Below are 21,771 nucleotides of genomic sequence, written 5' to 3'. Positions count from 1 at the left end.
TTTATTATGTTTTTGCTTCCACAGCAAGCTTTTTTTCAAATTGTATTTTTGCCTTCCTTATCAATGCTTTGCTTCCGACTTGCCAGTGTTTATGCTGTTTCCTATTTTCTTCATTCGCATCCCTTTAACATTTCTTGAAAGATGTTCTTATAGATTTTATAGCCTCTCTCATGTCACCTTTTAACCATGCTAGTAGTCGTTTAGTCCTCCTTCCACCTTTTGTAATGCATAGAATTCATCTGGTCTGTGCTTCCAAAATGATATTTGTAAACAACATCCATGCCTGAGCTAAACTCTTAACCTTTGCAGTTGCTCCTTTCAGTGTGTTCCTAACCATTTTCCTCATTTTATGATAGTCAACTTTTTGAAAGTTAAATGCTGTCACAGTAGATTTCTTTAGTACGTTTCCTCCAGCTATTAAGTCAAATTTGATAATATTGTGATTACTATTGCCAAGTGGCTTCCACCACTTTTCTCTCTCGCACCAAATCCACTAAGGACCAGATCTAAAATAGCTTCCCCTCTTGTTGGTTCTTGTACCAGCTGCTCCAAGAAGCAATCATTTATTTCATCTAGGAACTTTACTGCTTTAGTTATGTCCTGATGTAACATTCACCCTGTCGATACTTGGGTAATTGAAATCACCCATTATTGCTGTGCTGCTGATTTAAGCAATGTTTTCAGATCAACATGATGATGTGGTGCTGCTAATATCATACTCTGGAAATCTACCAAATTAATTTGGTGGCTGCGCACTGCAATGCGCCCTGCTCTTCTGTTTTGACATCTGTTTGCACTCCAGTTGCTCCTTCTCAAGTTTTCTCTACATTATGACAAATCTGAGTGAGGACAATGATTCTGGACACGATGACATTATATCAAATAAGCAAATCATTTTCTTCACATTTTCAAGCAGAGAAACAAAGGGAAGCCACAACTGCTGGCAACGAGGGGCATCAGAGCTGAAAGTTTTAGCGGAGATGCTAAGTACTGAATGGGCCCAGAAAGCAAAGTCCCCTCTCATAGAGCAATGTAGAGGCACATTGGCAACTCAGTGTGAAGCATATTATTAACTACCCCTGTGCATCTGGCTGTCGGATGGATAAATACTGGGATTTATTTCTCCCAGTGCTCTTAGGCTGCCATCTTAAATGAATACATTAAAAAGGAAAGCACACACTGTGCATGGTTTTTCCCATTACATTCTGCTGGATGTTATTACGCTGGTTAAATCCGATCTATGATAAATATTTACTAAGGATATGGAGTTGAATGGCTAGTATTATTCACTAAGGGCCTGATTTTAAAAAGCATTTACTTAAGTAAATCTGTGTCTTACTCGAGAAAATGCACTTTACTTGAGTAGGTGGGCTTTTGAAAATTGCTACAATAGTATGCTACATTTACGTGCATAACTCCTTTGAAAATTGCCCCCTTACGGTATATGGCAGATATAGATGAGACGGATACAGAAAGCAATGGTGGGAAAGGCCCGAGAACTCAAGTAAAAGACATGAGGGGGGGCAGAGCTGGTGCTGGTATGAGAATGGGAATTTATACCCTCATCTAACCAAGTGATAGAGAACCAAAGGAAGGCAACTGGCCAGACTGGGAGTACCACCCATTCTTATCTTTGTTGCTATGACAAACAGACAATATAGGATTGCATGATAATAGTACTTGCACATCTCTGAAGCAGTAATATCACAATAAATACTGACCCCCACAAGGAATCATGTTTTGTTCATTTGGTTGATCTACAGGCCAGCAGTCATATTCAGTATTGTCCAGGTCATGCCAACAAGACACATCCTGTCAAAAACCAGAGACAAAGTTAACAGCCATTTTATGTTGCTCGTTCTGAATCCACTTGCATTAAGAGAGTTGCTCTCGGCCCTCAAGCTTTATCTTAAACCATGTGATAGAAACATAAGTCATATCATAGTTCTACTTTAGAGGTATTCTCCGAAGGAATGACCAGCAGACAATTGTCAAGCGATAGAGCAGCTACTGACAATCATCCAGTTCCCTAGTGATCACATGCACACCCTTGTCCAGATCATTTGACTGTTTCCTCTTACACAAGGAGATATTAGGCCAGGAGAAACGCTGTGGTACAATGGGACTATTGCTATCCAATGTGAGACAACCTTTCAAGCAATAAAGTCAATATTTTGCAGCATTGCAATAAGTGCTAGATAACATTTTGAACATTTTAAAGTACTATATTGGCTTGCTATTTTCTTCCAGTAAGAAGGGATTTACCAGGTACAGAGTTGTTTCAGGGTGACCTCTCTAATTTTTTAGAGGACTCCTCAAATAATGTAATAAGTTTGGGTACGCTATTGGTATCTTTTTATTCTACAGCTGATGTTAATGCAGTAATGAAAAAATACTTTAACAAATTTCCAATTTCCTATCTTCAAAAATCAATAAAAGTTTTTCCAGACTTAGCCTTTTCCACCCAATCAAGACGAAAAGCCTTTTTGGCCTATCGTCAGGATGTAATATCATTAGGATTTTCATTTCAATTACGATTTCCCTGTAAGTGTATTGTAAAAAGACAGGATGATATATTTATCTTTTTTGTTCCCGACCAATTAAAGACATTTCTTAATCAGATGAGACAGTCTACTTCTACCTCAGCTGCCAGTTAAGAAAAGAAGGTCCAGGATATGCTAATTGTGTATTAAAATATATTTCCTGATAATTTTCTCCCATATTAGAACTAAACTCCCTCCATCTGTTTGATAAAAAGAATGAAAAGGTTAACAAACTTTATCTTATTTTCCTTTTCTTAATTAATATCTTATATGTTTATTTGTTAATTATTCATTGATATTTCAATTATGCAATCCTTGATTGAATGTATAATAAAAATTTATAACTAATGAATTAAAAAGTACTATATTGGCTATTCTTGAATAATCAGCTCTAAGCAAAGTAGTGAAAAATATTCTAAATACTTCAGACATGATGGTTTGTTAATATAATGCACAAGAACACAGAAGCAAAAACTCACACCTAGCATCTAGTTTTCCGAATTTCAGTATTCGCAATCAAACCTAAACACTTTACTTCAGACAATTACCAAGAGAGAGAAAAAAAATAAAGTAAGACTGAGGACTCAGTGGCAGCACTGCATGCTACCATACAAGAGAGCAGGGTTTGATTCCTGTGCCTTGGGCAAGCTGAGACTAAGGAGACAGTATATAGATGTCATGGAATAGGGGCGTTACAGCCATTGCACTGGAGTGGAAATGTAAAAGCCAGGACTTGTCAAAAGTCTTCCTGCAGAAAATGAGTAATATTCCATCTCTGAAACAGACAAGTTAATATCACGAGGAACCTAGTTAATAGCACTGCTTTAACATCACCTCCCTTCACTGGTAAACACCCTCCTAGCAGAAAGAATGAGTTCATTAATTATGAGCTATATGCAAGAAATAATTGTGGTCCTCCTATCAGCTAAAGGCTGTTTTTCCTCAGGCACAGAACAGGAAGAATTCTTTAGAAATGAACTGCTCAGTCTTTCATACGGGCTTCCCCCATGAAGTACCCCATCCATGCTGCTCCCCATCCAGTCTTATGTATGCTCCTACCCATGCTGCTCCCCATCCAGTCTTATGCACGCTCCCATCCATGCTGCTCCCCATCCAGTCTTATGTACGCTCCCCTCGTGCTGCTCCCCATCCAGTCTTATGCACGCTCCCATCCATGCTGCTCCCCATCCAGTCTTATGTACGCTCCCCTCGTGCTGCTCCCCATCCAGTCTTATGCACGCTCCCATCATGCTGCTCCCCATCCAGTCTTATGCACGCTCCCATCGTGCTGATTCTGCATCCAGTCTTATGCACACTCCCATTGTGCTGCTCCCCATCCAGTCTTATCTACCTCCCATTGTGCTGCTCCCCATCCAGTCTTATGTACACTCCCATCATGCTGCTCCCCATCCAGTCTTATCTACCTCCCATCGTGCTGCTCCCCATCCAGTCTTATGCACACTCCCATTGTGCTGCTCCCCATCCAGTCTTATGTACGCTCCCCTCGTGCTGCTCCCCATCCAGTCTTATGCACACTCCCATCCAAGCTGCTCCCCATCCAGTATTATGTATGCTCCCATCATGCTGCTCCCCATCCAGTATTATGTACGCTCCCATCATGCTGCTCCCCATCCAGTCTTACGTACGCTCCCATCGTGCAGCTCCCCATCCAGTCTTACGAACGCTCCCATCGTGCTGCTCCCCATCCAGTCTTATGAACGCTCCCATCGTGCTGCTCCCCATCCAGTCTTATCTACGCTCCCATCGTGCTGCTCCCCATCCAGTCTTATGCACGCTCCCATCCATGCTGCTCCCCATCCAGTCTTATCTACGCTCCCATCGTGCTGCTCCCCATCCAGTCTTATCTACGCTCCCATCATGCTGCTTCTGCATCCAGTCTTATGCACGCTCCCATCCTGCTGCTCCCCATCCAGTCTTATGCATGCTCCCAATGTGCTGCTCCCCATCCAATCTTATGCACGCTCCCATCATGCTGCTCCCCATCCAGTCTTATGCACATTCCCATCGTACTGCTCCCCATCCAGTCTTATACCAGCACCCATCATGCTGCTCCCCATCCAGTCTTATGCACATTCCCATCGTACTGCTCCCCATCCAGTCTTATACCAGCACCCATCATGCTGCTCCCCATCCAGTCTTATACCAGCACCCATGATGCTGCTCCCCATCCAGTCTTATACCAGCACCCATCGTGCTGCTCCCCATCCAGTCTTATGCACGCTCCCATCATGCTGCTCCCCATCCAGTCTTATGCACGCTTCCGTCGTGCTTCTCCCCATCCAGTCTTATGCACGCTCCCATCGTGCTGCTCCCCATCCAGTCTTGTGCTGCTCCCCATCCAGTCTTATGCACGCTCCCATCGTGCTGCTTCTGCATCTAGTCTTATGCACGCTCCCATCCTGCTGCTCCCCATCCAGTCTTATGCACGCTCCCATCCTGCTGCTCCCCATCCAGTCTTATGCACGCTCCCAATGTGCTGCTCCCCATCCAGTCTTATGTACGCTCCCATCATGCTGCTCCCCATCCAGTCTTATGCACACTCCCATCATGCTGCTCCCCATCCAGTCTTATACCAGCACCCATCGTGCTGCTCCCCATCCAGTCTTATGCACGCTCCCATCATGCTGCTCCCCATCCAGTCTTATGCACGCTCCCATCGTGCTGCTCCCCATTCAGTCTTATGCACACTCCCATCCATGCTGCTCCCCATCCAATCTTATCTACGTTCCCATCATGCTGCTTCTGCATCCAGTCTGGGAAGAAGTTAAGGCTTCCGACTGTCAGAAGAAAGGCTCCTGAGACACGGGATTTTTGTGGTTAACCAAAAATATTTTCTTTAAATTTATGGACATTTACTTAAGAGGAATTCTTACTTACCCAAGATAAAAGAAGAGTTGAGGTGATAAACTTAAGGTACAACATGTGGGAACAACGACAAGAAAGAGAGAAAAGAATTGCGGGATTCCGAGATCTTCCACGTCCCTTTGCTTTCTGGTTTCAGCCTCTTTCCAGGATCTGCGCTTTTCTTTCCGGCCACGGCCAGCTCAGGGATCCACTCTCCGTTCAGGTATCTGTACCTAATGCTCTCTTCCCAACTCCAAGCTCCTTAATCTCCTCAATGCTTTCCTTCCAACTCTGGAGTCTGCTTCAGCCCTGAGAAAGCCAATCTGAATCTGCAGGCTCTGTAGAAGTCCACGTCAGCAATTAAAGTTACTTTGATATACAGAGTGAGAGCTAAGCAAGTTATTGCTCTGAAAATATATTAGTACTGTGTGCTACGATGCTTTTGCATCTATTGTATACGCTGCATGTGATGTACGTGGAGATATATATATATATATATATATATATATATATATATATATATATATTACAATATACACTGCAGGCTGCTTGTAATCATACATGTACTATATTACTATCTACATACTATGCATGTGTTGAAAAGTATGCAGTGTGCATACTGCATATATGACTTATTGATGTATGTATATGTGTTAATATATTTACTCTCTGTATATGTATTGTGCTTTACTGGTGTATCTGCATGCTATATTATTCCTGCATTAATATAGTATGAATGTGCTGTATTACTTCATGTGTGTTGCAGTACAAATGTATGCAGTATATGAATGTACAGCACTCTCAGGATGTCAGAGGAAAGGATGTTTGCAATGTACAGAGCTCCGCCAGTTGTTACACTGAAAGGTCTCTTCTGTGGCCTATTTTCAGATGGAGGAGTTGGTTCTCCACCTCTTGGACCACGTCTGGCATCAGGAGAATCTCAGTCAGACAGGCTGAAATGTGAGTAAGTGTGAGAGTGCATGGATGTGTGTGTGAGTGAGTGAGTGAGTGTAAGTGCAGAGGACATATCTGCCAGCTAGTGACCAATCTCTTTCTATTATTAGAAATGTCATCATACAACAGGGTTATTTTATCTTTCCAAATCTTTTTTTTTCCATTAACTAATCTTCACCTAGGTTAAGGCTTTTTGTTAGGAATAATCTTTAAAGCAAGACTCCTTTTAAATCACACTAATTAAGAGAGATAAGTGGTAGACTCTGAGGTTTGCAAGATGTTTCTGCAATCAGGGAATAATTAGACAGCATTATCAGAAACTTCAGATCTGCCTGGATTTATCTATGTATGCATTAGCTGCACAACAGAAGGTGATTCATTTCAATAACAAGAGTTTAGCACTTTTCTTTACTGTACAAGGTGAAATCAATGGCATTTGTTGATATTCATAAATAATGTACATTCATCTTTCTATTGAACTACTTAAAATGGCAGCAAAAAAAGTCCAATAAAGTAACTTGTACCCCATTTTTATTAGCAGTACCTTATTATTAACTAGGGATGGTCATTTCTTTGAATTCAAATGGGAAATCATGACAAATAAGTTTCCATTCGGGTTGTTGCAAGTGAACCGAAATAATGATGCTCTCAAAAAACCTGAATCTTTTTCAGTTCATTTGGTTGGGTGCCATTAAAGTCTATGGGAGAAGAAAAACAAATGTACTTGTTTTTTTTTAACTTCAAGCCAGACAGACTGGAGCCAGTTGAGGATGGGACAAGGAAGAAGCAGTACAATCAAGTTGAAGTACTCTTTCAACCAACCTATCCCAGCTGGCAGCTGCATGTCATGATTTCATCATTTTTTAGGTGAAAGTGAAACCATGAGCAGCCTGTTTTTTCAATCATTCCTCTGTTGACTCTCAGAAAGAGAGAAGGCAGAGGTTTTTGAAGCTCTTTGCCCCACAATTCAGTTAAAGAAAAACTTATAAAATTGATTTAGGTTGAGAGGAGGAAGCAAGGTGTGCCTTTAGTCACTGCCCCAGAGTCCTAGTGGTAATAGAAGAAACTATAATCTTTCTGTCACAGGGTTGCAGTGTATATCATCAGGGTAAGACTAGTACTACAGAAGACGTCATGTGTCAGTGCCTGTAGGAAAGGTACAGATAGAGAGAATGACCTTTTCCAATGTGTGCAGAATTGTGTGCGAGTCTTGCACTATGTCTGACAGTGTACATAGTCAGCAAGCATCAGTAGTTCACTGCGCTCTGTTTGTAACAAAAGTGACTGCTTGAGCTGCTATCTATGTGTGCCCACATTAGGGTATACATTGTAACGCTAAAAGCCGCTACCCACGTGTGATTTGTATTAATAAATTCCATCAGGTCACTGGCATTGAGATGCAGATGTAGCAACTGCAGAGGAAGAGGGAAGGCTATTCCTCCAGAAAGTCCTGAGACCAGCACAAGTAGCAGTATTGTCAATTCATGCCAATTTTTTACACAAACTCTGCCTTTATTACACTGATTTTCTTACAGTACTGTTATAAGTTTTTAGTTGCCTTACTAGGTCATTTTTATTTAATTTTTCTTATTGATTTTATTTCATCAACAATTTCTGAATTGCTGTAAGGCAGATATTTAATGTATTTTTAAATCTGTTAATGTTGTAATGCACTATTTGTATTGTAAACCGCAATGAACATTCTGGAACTATGGTGCATAAAAATAAATGGTCATTGACCAGCTAATGTTGTTGATTTCCTTTGCTCCTCTTTTGCAGGCCAATGCAATAAAGTGCACCCAGTCTAGCGCACAGGTTTATGTGTGGTTGAACACGGTAGAGTAACACCCAATGCAATAAGGGGATTAGTGCATCCAAAATGTGCACCCAAAAAACTACTTAGCCGATAGCACTCATCACATGTAAATTCCATGTAGATTAGGCTTTTAGCTATTGCCTCCTGATACCCAATGCCCACTTGTTAACACAACAAATTTAACTCCAGCTCAAAGCTGACATTAAGTCATTCCGCCAGTCAAGAGCTCATAGCAACAGCTGATTTATAAAATAATCTACTGACCCCACACACCGCACCCATAAAAAGTTAGAGAAAATGCGCTGGAGCATGCAAAAGAGTTTTAATTTTTAGGGTTTTTTTATGCTGTTTCAGCAGCCTGACACCAGCCAACCATTCAGCCTTGTGCTGCTTACATTTCTGTGCTCTTGGATGGTTATAAGAAATCTGTGATTCATCTACGCGCACAAACCTAACACGTCCAGCAATGATATCTCACACTTCCTGGCTCCAGGCAGAACAGTGCATCCTGGTGACAGGTGAAGCCGTGCGAGAGAGATCAGACAGGGCTGCACCAAGTCTCCCTCCTTACAGCCTGGGTGGGGTGGGAAGTTTGGACAGGATTTAGACTTTTTTTTTTTTTTTTTTAAAGTATTCAGCCAGCCTCTCATGCCGTTCACAAAACAAAGAAAGAAATGTCCCTTTCGTGGTGACTTGAATGTTCATGCCACCATCCATATTGATTTGTATCTCCCATGGTTCCTCGAGGTGTTCACACTATGGTTCATACTGCTCTGCTTTTCTCACAGTGCCCTGAGCTGTTTCTGCCACTTTTCTTGTTGCCCTTTTCGTATGGCCTTGGTGCGTTGAGATGATCCTTCTACTGTTGTTGGTGTCCTTTGCCCCTCTTAGGTTTCCTTGGGTTATTTATGCTACTGTCTGCACCATTTTTACCCCACTCTTAGGGGTAGATTTTTAAAAACTACAGGCGCGCGTCCATGTACGCGCGCTACCCGGCACGCGATTTTATAACATGCGCCTGAAAGGAGGGGTCGTTTCTGTACACATTCGCGCGGCGACTCATCAGGGCCTTCCCCAGTTCTCTCCAATTTAGGAGCAGAATGGGAGGGAACTTTCCTACCCCCTACCCTAGACTCCTTTCCCCTCTCCTCCCCATCCTCTAAAAAGCAATTTAACATTTTTTTACCTTTTTTTTTTCCAAAGTTACTTCAGGGCGTGCGCCGGGCAACAATCGCGCTGTCCTGGGCCACCCCCCCACCCCGTCCTCCTCCACCCAAAACACGCCCTCCGGCCCGCCCCTTCCAAGGGGCCCGGCACTTGAGCGCATCCCGGCCTTTACGCGCGTGGCCGGGCCTCTTGAAAGATTCGCCTGGCGTGCATAAGGCCCGGCCCCGCGTGGAAAGGCCAGGATTTACGCATGCAGGGCATTTAAAATCTGCTCTTTGGTGTCTTGGAGTGTTGTTCCCTCTGCTATTGCTGCCTGCCTGCGAGTGGCATTAATCTTGGATAGAAAACCCCAGTGTCTCAGTCCAGAATAGGATGAATTGTTTCCCCCATTGCCTTTAATAGAAAACAAATTAAATGACACAGTGAAATAAACAAATTAACTTAGAATTGAAACAAACCAAGAGTCATTCTTTATTGTGCGATGCAACACCGGCCGCATTGCGGTGGTATTATTCAAATTCGGGGAAGGGGATGCGTGTGGGCAGGGTTAGCTCTCTGCGGCGCTACGGGTGATAATGTTTTTCACAATATCGCCAGCAGCACCGTGGGAAATAACTACACCTTTTCCCGTGGCGCTATTGGGGAGTGATAGCGTGCGGCTGGCTGCCCACTATTTCCCCCGCTCCTTTTTTTTTCACGACACGCCGTTCTGCTATAAATATAGTAGAATGATGAATCTAGGGGTAAAATGGCAAACAAATTTAAATAATGAACCAAACTACAATTTCTTCCGTGCACAGATTCTCCTTTGAATTACCGGTACTTTGTTTTAACCTTTGCCATTCATTTACAGTATTACCCCTAAATTCCCAAATTATTAACGTACCCATTTTTGGCCTTTGCTGCATCTTGTAGGTCTTATTTATAGGCTTACTTTCTCTTTTTTGTTTTTGTTCTAATACATTTGTTATATTTTCACTTTTCAAATTGGCCATATTCTGTTTTCACAGTGTTATCAGAATAAGGATTAACCTAGCAGCACTCAGATTAACAGATTCATAGTAATGGCAAGAATTATACAGGAAGGCATTTTTTAAAACCCCATTGAATCACTAATATATCTTTAGGGATTAAGTCTTCAAATAAAAAAGGAGGAGCTTAATGCTCTAATTGCTACAAATTATTTAAGGTTTCTAAATCTGCTACAATATAGTATGGTCGTAATGTCTTATATCTCTTTGGTCTGGAGATATATAGGCGATCCTGAATTTAATAAAGTAACCAGCAACTGCTTGCTCTGCTACCATGTACCTTCTTATTATTGTTTGGATTTAGCTCACATCTTATCATTGATACCTCAAGGCAATTACTTTCAGGCACAGAGGTCTTAATCTAAGCTGAAAGATGTCTTCCTTCCACCAACTTATTGATTTACAAATGTATGCACATCATCTTGTCATTAATATAATGTAAGGCCCAGGCATGGTGAGACAGCCAGTTTAATCATTTGTACTCCCATCTCACGAACACTGGTCAGCTCTGCCTTGTGATAGTAATACAGTAATTCTAATGTGCATCACAATACCATGAATATAACAGTATGCTCCTGCAACCAATTTATTATATACCAATGGTGAAAAAACATTTTTTGGTTGGAGAAAGGACCTCAGCGTTGAAAAGCAATGTCAAAGATTGAATGACCTAAAACAGGACCCAATCATGTCCACATTTTTTAAATAATTTTTTTTTATTCTTGAAATTTAAAATCATTGTGTAGTGATTATAAGTGTTGCATATATTCTCTCCAAACCACTTTTAAGTCCAACTTAAATTTGAATGTTGTGCACATGCATTTCAAAACATTTTGTAAGTCCAGCTTATCTTACTTAATACAGCTTTCTTTTGCCTGTTGATTATCAACTGACAATCTAGTCTAGAGTAATGCTGTAAAGAGACGCCAACATTGGCAATATGTCATCAAACTGGCTATGTCAGGGCAAATGGCTGGTTCTATGAACACAAGAAAGACGATTATAATCATGTTTGTATCTCAAATAAAGAAAATGTGTACTTACATTTGACAATATGTTGGTCTCAGGAGCATTCTATATTGAGGCAGGGTGAGGTGACCGCTTCAGGCAGCAAGATTTTGAGGTGGAAAAATCGCCCCCTGATACCTTCCTGCCATAGCCGCCTCACCCTGATTTTATTATGCTTTTTTTTTTTTTTACTTCCCACCAAAGAGAAGAAAAGGGGCTGCTGGTGCTGCGGCCCAAGAGAAACCTGTGGCTGAAGAAATAGAAGAGGGCCCGCCCCGGGAGCCCAAGCTGGTGGCGGCTGAAGCCAGAGCCGTAGCGTGTCTATGGCCAACATAGCCACAGCCTGCTATGAAAAGGCGCCAACAAGAACTGTGCGACCGGGCACCGGCCAGTCCTCTCCAAAGAAAGGCAGCACTGGATCATTGAATGTGACGGCATGGTCAGCGCGGCCTTAGTAAATGGAAAAGCAGTAGAGCCCACTGGCAACACTGCTGATTCTGGCAGGGCTGCACTGCTTTTCCATTTACAAGGACCAGGTTGACAATGCCGACAATTTCGGCTGGGCCACATTGCTTAGGAGGAGGCGCACCCCTGCCGGTAGTAGTCCAATGCTGGCATGGCCCCATGGCCAGAGGTCATTCCCTTGGCCACGTGAGCTGAAGAAGACTGCTGCTGCCTGCTAGGTCAAGGAGGAAGTGAGAGAGCATGTGTGCAGAAGAGTGAGAGTGAACGTATGTGCTTGTGTGGGGGAGTGAGAGCATATATGTGGAGGAGAACATGTGTACATGTGTTTGGGAGAGTGAGATAGAGTATGTGTGCTTGTGTGTGGGAAAGCGAGAGAGCTTGTGTGCCTGTGTGTGGGGGAGAGAGAGCATGTTTGCATGTGCGTGAGAGTGCATGTGTGCGGAAAAGTGTGGGAGAGCGAGAGAGAGCATATGTGTATGTGGGGTATTGACAGAGAGCATGTGTGTGCACAACTATCCCACAATAATAATAAGTTACTCTCTGCCTGTTAATCCATGACAATTTCAGGTCATCTGGAAATCAAAAGTTCCAAGGTATGGATAACAGGGAATTTTTTTTACAATCCTTATTTTAATTGTTGGGTGTTATTTGATGGGTCTGTTTTGAAATATTTTATTGACGTTTGGAAGACCAGGCTTGTCAGTTGATAATATAGCTTTATTTTGCTTGTTGATTAAGATAAGTTGAACTTACAAAATGTTTTGAAAAGCATGTGCACAACATTTGAATTTAAGTTGGACTTAAAATTGACAGTTTACACAGCACTGTACAAGATAAAGAAGGGGATTGAACTGTCACTTTTCCTTATTTTATTTTTTTTTTTTTTACAAGGAGTTTACAAGTTGGATACCAAAAGTATTCTTTTACAACAGTGTACGTGCAAATAGGTGTTAGAACTACAGCCACTGCTGGACAAGCGTGAGCTCTTACAATGTATACAGAGGAGGACCTAACTGTGACTCATTAATTATTCACATCCTGTAGCCATCTCACCAAGTCAAAGATATCTGTGACGAACTTACATAAAGAGAATGCCCTTTTTATTAAGTACCATAATATCCAGCACTTCAACTGATATGAGAAAAACAGATAAAATTGTATACACTGTACTGTAGGCATTTCTTGAGAAAATCCCTCAACCTACATATAAAGTTGAGTTGCACGTCTGCATTTTAAAAGAAAAGCTACAATTACTTTTTGTCTATAGTGCTATCAGACACACACTGCACTGTACAGAAACACAGACAGTCCCTGCTCTCTGGAGCTTACAATCTAAGCCGCACAAAGACAAATAAGCAACTTCAGGAAATGTATTTATCACAGAAAACATGGTCAGCATTTACAAGGTTGTGATCACGGACAGCCAGAGCTTAAAGATTTAAAAACAGACTCAGAAAGGTAGTTTTAGGCTGGATTTGTATATGGCCAGAAAGAGGGCTGACACACCAACTCAAGAAGGCTGTTCCAAGCATATGGAACAGCAGGGGTGGAAAGCGTGACAGAGACGTGCACAGAGCAGCTTATTTGACAACTACAGTTCATGAGGAAAGAGGCAGGGGGAAGATAAAAGGAGAAGTAATGAGGAGCTGCAGGGTGATGGCACAAGTGAGTGAATAAGAGAAGTTTGAGGTGTATGCAGAAGCAGAGAGGGAGTCAATGTAGTGACTTGAGTTACACTGAAGGAATATTATTCAAAATTCAACTGCATGACTTGACTGTACAAGGGGATGGATGGATGGTTAGTGGAGACTTGTGCAGAGCAGATTGCAATAGTCTAAGCAGGTGGTGATGAAAGAATAAAAGTTCCAGTAGTGTATTCAGAAAGGAATCAATAGATTGTGCAATGTTAGAGAAAGAAATTACAAGTTTTAACAATGTTTTGGATTGTGCAGAGAACAAGAAAGTTATCAAAGATGACCTAAGGTTGTGGGCTAAGGAGATTTGAAGAATAACAGCATTATCTCTACAGCATAACGGATCAAGGGGGTGAAGTGGGTATGGAAGGAAAGGTAAGAAGTTCTGTCTCTGCCGTAGATGCCAGCTTTCTGGGTGCAGCGTGTGCTTGAGCACCCCCAATATTAAGCAGATTCCTTCACTCTGTCCCAGGAGAGATAATGTATGTTGAGTTTAGGTCCCCCAGGCATTCTGAAAAGCTGGCTCCTGTGGTCTTGGCCACATTAAATTTAAAATCGATGCTGAAACATGCCATCAATGACGTTGGATAAGCAGGCTGAGATTTGCGACTGGATTTTAGGTGAAAGTTCCATTGCACACAGGTAGACATGGAAGTCATCAGCATAAAGATGGTACTGCAAGTCGTGAGAGAAGATCAGAGCATGAAGGAAAAAGGTGTAGGGACAGAAGAAAAGAGTGTCCAGTACAGAGCACTGAGGATAAGCTATGGAGGAAGATCCACCAGAGGGTGCATTAAAAATACAAAGGGAGAAGAAAGAGAAGAACAAAGGCAGAAGAGAGTCCCAAAATCCAAGTGAGGACAGAGTGCCAAAGAGCAGATGATCAACTATCAAAAATAGCAGATAGGTCAAGGAGAAAGGGAACTAAATAAAGGGACCTGCTCTTAGTCACAGAGATGTCACTGGAAACTTTGTCAAAGGTTTTCCCTGTGGAATGTAGACAGACTGCAGTGGATCCAGAATGGTCAAGATATAACAAAATCAAGGCAGTGGAGATGAATGGCCTACAGTATGCAAGTAGTTTGGATGTGAAAAGGAGGAGGGAGTTTGGATGATAGCATGGTAGGTGAGAGCTTTTGAGAGATGGTGTAATCACAATATGTCTGAAGGCAGCAGGAGCAGTTGCAGTGGAAAGTAATAGATTAAGGACATAACAGATGGAGGGATTGTCAAGAAGCTGGATGGGAATCAGGTCAGAGGAACAAGAAATAAGTTAAGAGAATAGGGGCAGTTTACTCATCGATGATTTCAGAAAAGAAGAATGGCAGAGGCTACAGGAAGGGGTGAGGAATAAAGTGGAGGGGGAATTTAAGACTAATCAGAGAAAATTGTTTTCACTCAATGCACAATTAAACTCTGGAATTTGTTGCCAGAGGATGTGGTTAGTGCAGTTAGTGTAGCTGGGTTCAAAAAAGGTTTGGATAAGTTCTTGGAGGAGAAATCCATTAACGGCTATTAATCAAGTTTACTTAGGGAATAGCCACTGCTATTAATTGCATCAGTAGCATGAGATCTTCTTAGTGTTTGGGTACTTGCCAGGTTCTTGTGGCCTGGTTTGGCCTCTGTTGGAAACAGGATGCTGGACTTGATGGACCCTTGGTCTGACCCAGCATGGCAATTTCTTATGTTCTTAATTCAAAATCAATCTTTTGAACCTTGTCATGGAATAAGTTGGCCATAGTCTGGGCAGAGTGAAAAGTTGTGTGTGTGTGTGTGGAGGGGGAGGAGGGGGCAAGGCACTAGGAGGCAGAGGCAATTTGAAGGAAGCGATAAGTGTGGCAAAGAGAGGGCAGGGTTTGGAAGCAAAGACTTTAGTCAGATGGCCATAGTACAAGAGTGACCAACTCTGGTCCTCAAGAGTCACAAACAGGTCTGGTTTTCAGGAAATACTTAATGAATATGCATGAAAGATTTGAAAGCACTGCCTCCATTGTATACAAATGGCAGATATCCTGAAAACCAGACCTGTTTGTGACTCTTGAGGAACAGAGTTGGCCACTCCTGACATAGGTTTGCTTGGTGCATGCAATAAAACTGGTAAAAGGAAGAATATGAATCTGAAATGCATGGAAATTTGATTTTAGCCAAAGATACTCTGCAGAGCAAGTACAGGAATGTAGGAAGCAAATTTGGATGTGAGCCAGGGATCGAGTTTGGTACACTTTATAGCAGCATTTCCCAACCCTCTCTTGGAGTTACACCTACCCCAGTTGGGTTTTCAGTAAATCCATAATATGCATGAGAGAAATTTCCATGTATTGAAGATTAAGCGACTACATATCTCCCTCATTCATATTCATTGTGTCAATCCTGAAAACCCAACTGGATAGGTGTGCCTCCAGGAGAGGTTTGAGAAACACTGCTTTATACGATGGGGAGGTGTGGGTCAAAATCGCCTAAAGAGGAACACAGTAGAGTGCTGTAACAACAAACTGACTGACAAGGTTGTGGAATAGAGGAGAGAGGAGACAGCAGTAGAAAGGATGCAAGGGTCAATAGCCTGGAAATTCCTAAATGTGTTGGTGGTGACTAGCAAGACTGTAGGGGAGGGTGGTTAAGTGTGAAAGTTATCAGATGTCTGGAAGGAGGCGAAGTATGAGAGACTGCAATTAGAAGAAAGGACTAGGTCAAAGCAGTGACCATGCTGGTGAATACATGCAGTAGAGCAGTGTTTTCCAACACTCTCGAGGAGGTATACCTAACCAGCTGGATTTCCAATATCCATAATGACTATGCATGGGAGAGATTTGCATACACTGGGTCTCCATTGTGTGCAATTCTTTCATATCCATATTCATTGTGGCAGTCCTGAAACTTTGACTGGATAGGTGTGCCTCCACTGCAGTAGAGCATAATTGAAGGTCAAATGAGGAAGTTAAGGCAAAGAGCTTTGAGGCATTAGAGTCAGAGGGGACATCAGCATGGAAGTTAAAGTCCCCAAGAATAAGGAAATGGTTAAGGAAGAAGAAAAGCCAATGAGGTTAAGGAAGAAGAAAAGTTGATCAGGAAGGAGGAGAGGGATTTAGCAGAGGGCCTCAATATGACAGCTATCCAGAGAGACAGTGGAATGAGATGGCAAAGAAGAAAAATAGTAGGACGGAGGAGGAAGGGTCGATTGGAACCTGCAGGAGGTTGTATAACAGAGGCTCAAACAACCACTGTAGCTTACCAAGCAAACAGGCCGATACAGTACAGTGCGCGCCAGCGGAGCGCACTGTTAACCCGCGATTGGACGCATGTTTTCGACGCGCTAGCTTTACCCCTTATTCAGTAAGGGGTCGAAAACACGCGTCCAACCCTCCCGAACCTAATAGCGCCCGCAACATGCAAATGCATGTTGTTGATGGCCCTATTAGGTATTCCCGCGCAATTCAGAAAGCAAAATGTGCGGCCAAGCCGCACATTTTACTTTCAGAAATTAGCGCCTATCCAAAGGTAGACGTTAATTTCTCTGGGCACTGGGAAAGTACACAGAAAAGCAGTAAAAACTGCTTTTCTGTGCACCCTCCAACTTAATATCATGGCAATATTAAGTCGGAGGTCCCGAAAGATACAAAAAGTTTAAAAAAAAAAATTTGAAGTCGGCCCATGGCTCGAAAACCGGACGCTCAATTTTGATGGCGTCCGGTTTCCGAACCCGTGGCTGTCAACGAGTTTGAGAACCGATGCTGGCAAAATTGATTGTCGGCTGTCAAACCCGCTGACAGCCGCCGCTCCTGTCCAAAAAGAGGTGCTAGGGACGCGCTAGTGTCCCTGAGCCTCTTTTTACCGCACAGGAGAGTGGCCTGTGTGTGTGCCGGGAGAGCGGTATCAGCCCGAAAGTGTGGAGGAGAAAAGATAACCTCCAGGACAGAGAGCAGCAACTGAAGCAGAATCTTAGGGGAAAGGCAGGTTTCAGTCGAAGCAAGAAGATGGAAGAATTGAGAGACAATGAAGATATGCTTTTTGGGAAACTGAACAGGCATGACATAGGGAACATGAGAAGGGGAGAAAAAAGGGAAGAAGGAGGATAGTGATAAGAGAGAAGGTGTTAATGGCCTGATAAAAGTTTAATTGAAGATTCAAAATTGGAATTGGTATTTCAAAATAGCAGTCTGATTTCTTTCTATTTAAATGTTCCATACTTTGATCTCTGGCATGTTCCCAGAAAGCATGAGACAGAGAGCCAGGATCATCCATTATGACTTCTTGTAAGAATAGAGAACTCAAACATTTGATTATTAGGGGTATTTATTTAAACAAAGAGTAGAGCATTAGGGAAAGTTTTGCACACTCACTAACAGCTGCACTGATTCTGCAGTAGCTATGATGTAGCCATCAGTCTTACAACAGACTTTTTATAGTTACTTCACAGTGCTGATTCACTGAAAGATCACGGGGACAGATTTAAATCAAATGGAATCTGATTTAGAGAAGATCAGGTTTTCAGGATTGCCACAATGAATATGCATGAGATAGATTTGCATGCAATAGAGATCCAGTGTATGCAAATCTCTCTCATGCATATTCATTTCAGATATCTGAAAACCCAACTGGTTAGGTATATCTCCAGGAGAGGGCTGCAAGAAACCAGAATAGTCTGTGATGCTAGTGCAATTGAAAGAGATTCCAAAAGCCTACATTATACCAAAATCTACTCACTCCAGCTAATCATCTCAAACACCAGCAAGGTGTCTGAAGGTTGAAAATTTCTCTCTCAGTGGACCTCCAAAGACACTGAGGAGAAGGAGATAGCACAGATCCCAGCATTCTTCCACACTGGAGTCAATGCAGGGCACCTGCTGACCACCTGAGTTTGTTCTGTATTTGCTGACCTTTGCAAACATTTGCAGCATTTGTTTGGCCTTACTGCTTTCACATGCATTTTATTGGATTATGTTTTACCTAGCACATGAGCAGAGCCATCTTTATACATCTTCATACTGATTTAAAACATGAGTTTCTTACAATAAGAATGCTATGGATTTAAAAGGGTGCCTTTCTTACAGACACAAACAAATGTGCCTTATGGTCTAATGCTTTTGTGACATGCATGTGTCCAATGCTGAGGTGAAATGATTGTTAGTAAAATTCTGGCACCTGGTCTACAAAGAAGCTTCCAAAGCCATAATTACCTACTTATGGGTGGAAAAAGTGATGCATGGAAAGATAAGGTGAGTCACAGAACATCAGCAGGATTTGAACTTATATTCCAGGATGTCTCCTGACTCCCAGTCCCATCCATTTCATCTCTAAACCACTGCCTCTCCATGCAAGAGGGGAGACATTTTATGCATGGCGGGAAAAGTGTTGTAACAGAGACCTTAGTAACAAAGGAGATATAGGCACTTAATTCCATATTGATTATGTCAACATACCTTGGGCCAGAATTCTAAAAAAGTTTCTTATTTTTATCATGGGCACAGACTGGGACAAATCAAACCTCAGGCTGAGGGTAAAGTGTGTAAATCCATTTAAACACAGCAGCTCATCTTGCAAAAGGACACCGTCATAGCTGTCATGGGAAGTGTGTGCACACTGGGCGTTGCTGGTCATAATACATTCCTGTACACTACACACAAAATTTGTTGATCATCTTCTAGCCAATCTGCGTGACAGATGTGCTCTGCCAGTGTTGCTAGTCTTGAGGAATTTTCAAGAATGACAGCAAGTAGAAGTACAACCTTTTACCCTCAGAGCAGCTGGTGATGAGATAACATCAGATCACCCACAAGCACCAACAGATTCTGACTGCATGGAGTTCTGCCTTAAGTCATGTCTACTCTTCTACACATTGTTTTTCAACCAGCAACTTACAAAAATATGCAAATAGTATTAGATTTTTCTTGCTCTGTAATTCACGCCAACTCATAATAATCCCTGGGTTAACTTCAAATCCTTTATCCAGCCACATGATGGGGCATATAAGAGTTGGACAAGGTCAAATGAGCCAACCTGACTGGCTGACCTTATGTTTCCGGCAGGTAAATTCCACCTCCGAGACTGAAGCACAGATGGATAAAAGGTATGAATCGGGTTTGTTGCATGCAAGCAAGCAGCATACTTGTGGGAACTGAAGATGTGTGAGCGAGACAAGCTTATGAGATCTGACCAGCAAACCATTCTGATTTTATTGTCAACATGAATCTTAAATACACAAATACTTTCTGCATATATAAACCTATAAATGCATAACTTCAGTGCACAACAAAGTTTGTAGCAGTTCATTGTTAAGAATGTTCCCGTTATATCGAATGGCATTTCATCTGGAATGCTCCTTCTTCTCTTTTCCCATTAGCTTATTACAGTATCTTTGTTTAAAGAGTCCAATTTTTTTTCCCTTTTTTCTGAGTTTACACAATTAGATATTTGGTAAAAAGAGCAAAATATGTATTTAAGAGGGTCTCACTCTAGTCTTCAACATCTGGGCTTTGAAGATCAGACATTCTTCACGTGGTAATGTTTAAAAAAAAAAATGCCATTCTGCTATGAACTGTCTTTCAGCTGTAAGAAAAGGGCATTATTTGACCATTCAGAATTTTTCTTTGCCATTTAAAGTCCCTTGGTTAATGCTGTCATCCATGTACTGGCTGGTGGTGTCATTGCTCCTGGTGCTCATTACCGCTGAATGGATCCTCGAGGGCCGCCGGTCATTAGCATCGTAGAAGAAGCAGCAGATCATCCTTTTCAAGGTCCTCCACATCTCATCGTCCTTGTAGGAGTATATGATCGGGTTCATGACAGAGTTCAGCAGAGCCAGCAGGAGGAACCACCTTTTCACTTGCTGAACCCTGCACTGAGTGCAGTTCAGGCCATCAAGCAGGAGAACCACCATTCCAGGGGTCCAGCACACGACAAACGCACCTAGCAGAAAAAGGAAGAGGATTTCAAATTTAGGACTTCCCATACATAAGGGTGTTAGCTTCTCAAGCAACTTCATTAGGAAAACCAGAGCACAAATAACGCTGCAGTACAAAAAAAAAAAAATGTATGTAGCTTTTAGTGATTTCTTCCAAAATATACATTTTTTTATGTTTAGTGAGAAAAACAAGTTGCCAATACAGGAATGAGATTAGAAGTAACAAGGTAACAGTTTATCTTTAACACAATCCATTTCTGGTAGTACATAGAATCCATTGTGTGTTGTGTGCATACGATTCTCTCGCTATCAGCCTGATTCACTGTGCAGTGCTAAGAATCAGCCACTACAGCATATATTATTAACAGTCAGTTTTAACATAGCTTATATTATGGGCCAGAGTTTATAACATGCGCATGAGCGTAGATTTTATAACACGCATGCGCAGCCGCACGCATGTTATAAAATCCAGGGTCGGCGCGCGCCAAGGGGGTGCACACTTGTGCACCTTGTGCGCGCTGAGCCCTAGGGGAGCCCCGATGGCTTTCCCCGTTCCCTCCGAGGGTGGGGGGGGGGGCCATTCCCTCCGAGGCCCCCCCCCCACACCTTTGAGGTCCGAGGCAGGCGTAACTTGCGCGTGCCGGCCGGCTGCTGGTGCGCGATCCCCCCGGCATGGCCGCTGTGCCAGAGGCCTCGGTCCCGCCCCTGGACTGGTGCCCCGCCCCCTTCCCACCCCTTTTTCAAAGCCCTGGGACATACACGCGTCCCGTTGCTTGTGCGCGTCGCCGAGCCTATGCAAAATAGGCTCGGCGTGTGCAGGGGCACTTTCTCGGGGTTATGCGCGTAACCCTTTGAAAATCTGCCCCTATGTGAATGGAATTTAGTCACTAAAGTGCAGGAAAGCACATTATCACATGTCCACACGGTATAGCACTTCAGTGAATAGGCCTCTCTCTCTCTATGCAAATATTTACTTGTGATAAATCATGGAAGGTTATATTTGTTTTTTGGGGTTTTTTTGTTTAAGTTTTGGCTCCTGCTTGCTCTCACCTCTACTAGGCCAATTCCTCTATTTTTCCTATGCCTGTCTATTATATATTCTATATTTTTCAAAAAAAAAAATTATTATTTTTTTTTTAAACAAACCATGGTATTTGTTCTTCCCAAAGACACCTCAATTATATTGGCAGGGCCTCAGGAAGTGCCTGAAGATCATGTCCACACAAGAGATGCACAGTCACTATTAGAAAGGGGATATGCGCTACACGGGCAAGTCAGCTGCTTTATTAACGTGATATGGATTTTAAATTTTGTGAAATGCTGAGGGGCT

General features: G+C 42.5%; 2 protein-coding genes across 4 annotated transcripts in view; both read right to left on the bottom strand.

The window, feature by feature from the left end:
- The window catches only part of LOC115099808 (atrial natriuretic peptide receptor 1-like), a 73,271-nt gene extending 69,037 nt beyond the window's left edge, over nt 1-4,234 (bottom strand). Inside the window, exons 1-2 of the mRNA XM_029617657.1 lie at nt 4,190-4,234; nt 1,722-1,812 (exon numbers count right to left, since the gene is read on the bottom strand). Of these exons, the coding sequence (XP_029473517.1) occupies nt 1,722-1,812; nt 4,190-4,234 (136 nt within the window). The remainder of the gene's footprint in view (nt 1-1,721; nt 1,813-4,189) is intronic.
- A 15,456-nt stretch (nt 4,235-19,690) lies between these two features.
- The window catches only part of LPAR3 (lysophosphatidic acid receptor 3), a 57,850-nt gene continuing 55,769 nt past the window's right edge, over nt 19,691-21,771 (bottom strand). For all 3 annotated transcript variants that reach the window (XM_029618655.1, XM_029618654.1, XM_029618653.1), the window contains exon 4: nt 19,691-20,446. In XM_029618655.1, the coding sequence (XP_029474515.1) occupies nt 20,115-20,446 (332 nt within the window). In that variant the 3' untranslated portion in view covers nt 19,691-20,114. The remainder of the gene's footprint in view (nt 20,447-21,771) is intronic.

This window comes from Rhinatrema bivittatum, chromosome 10 (genome assembly GCF_901001135.1).
Source record: "Rhinatrema bivittatum chromosome 10, aRhiBiv1.1, whole genome shotgun sequence".
In the NCBI taxonomy this organism is placed as follows: Eukaryota; Metazoa; Chordata; class Amphibia; order Gymnophiona; family Rhinatrematidae; genus Rhinatrema; species Rhinatrema bivittatum.
Note: the sequence above shows the minus strand (reverse complement) of the source record. Positions and strands in the feature narration are given on the sequence as shown.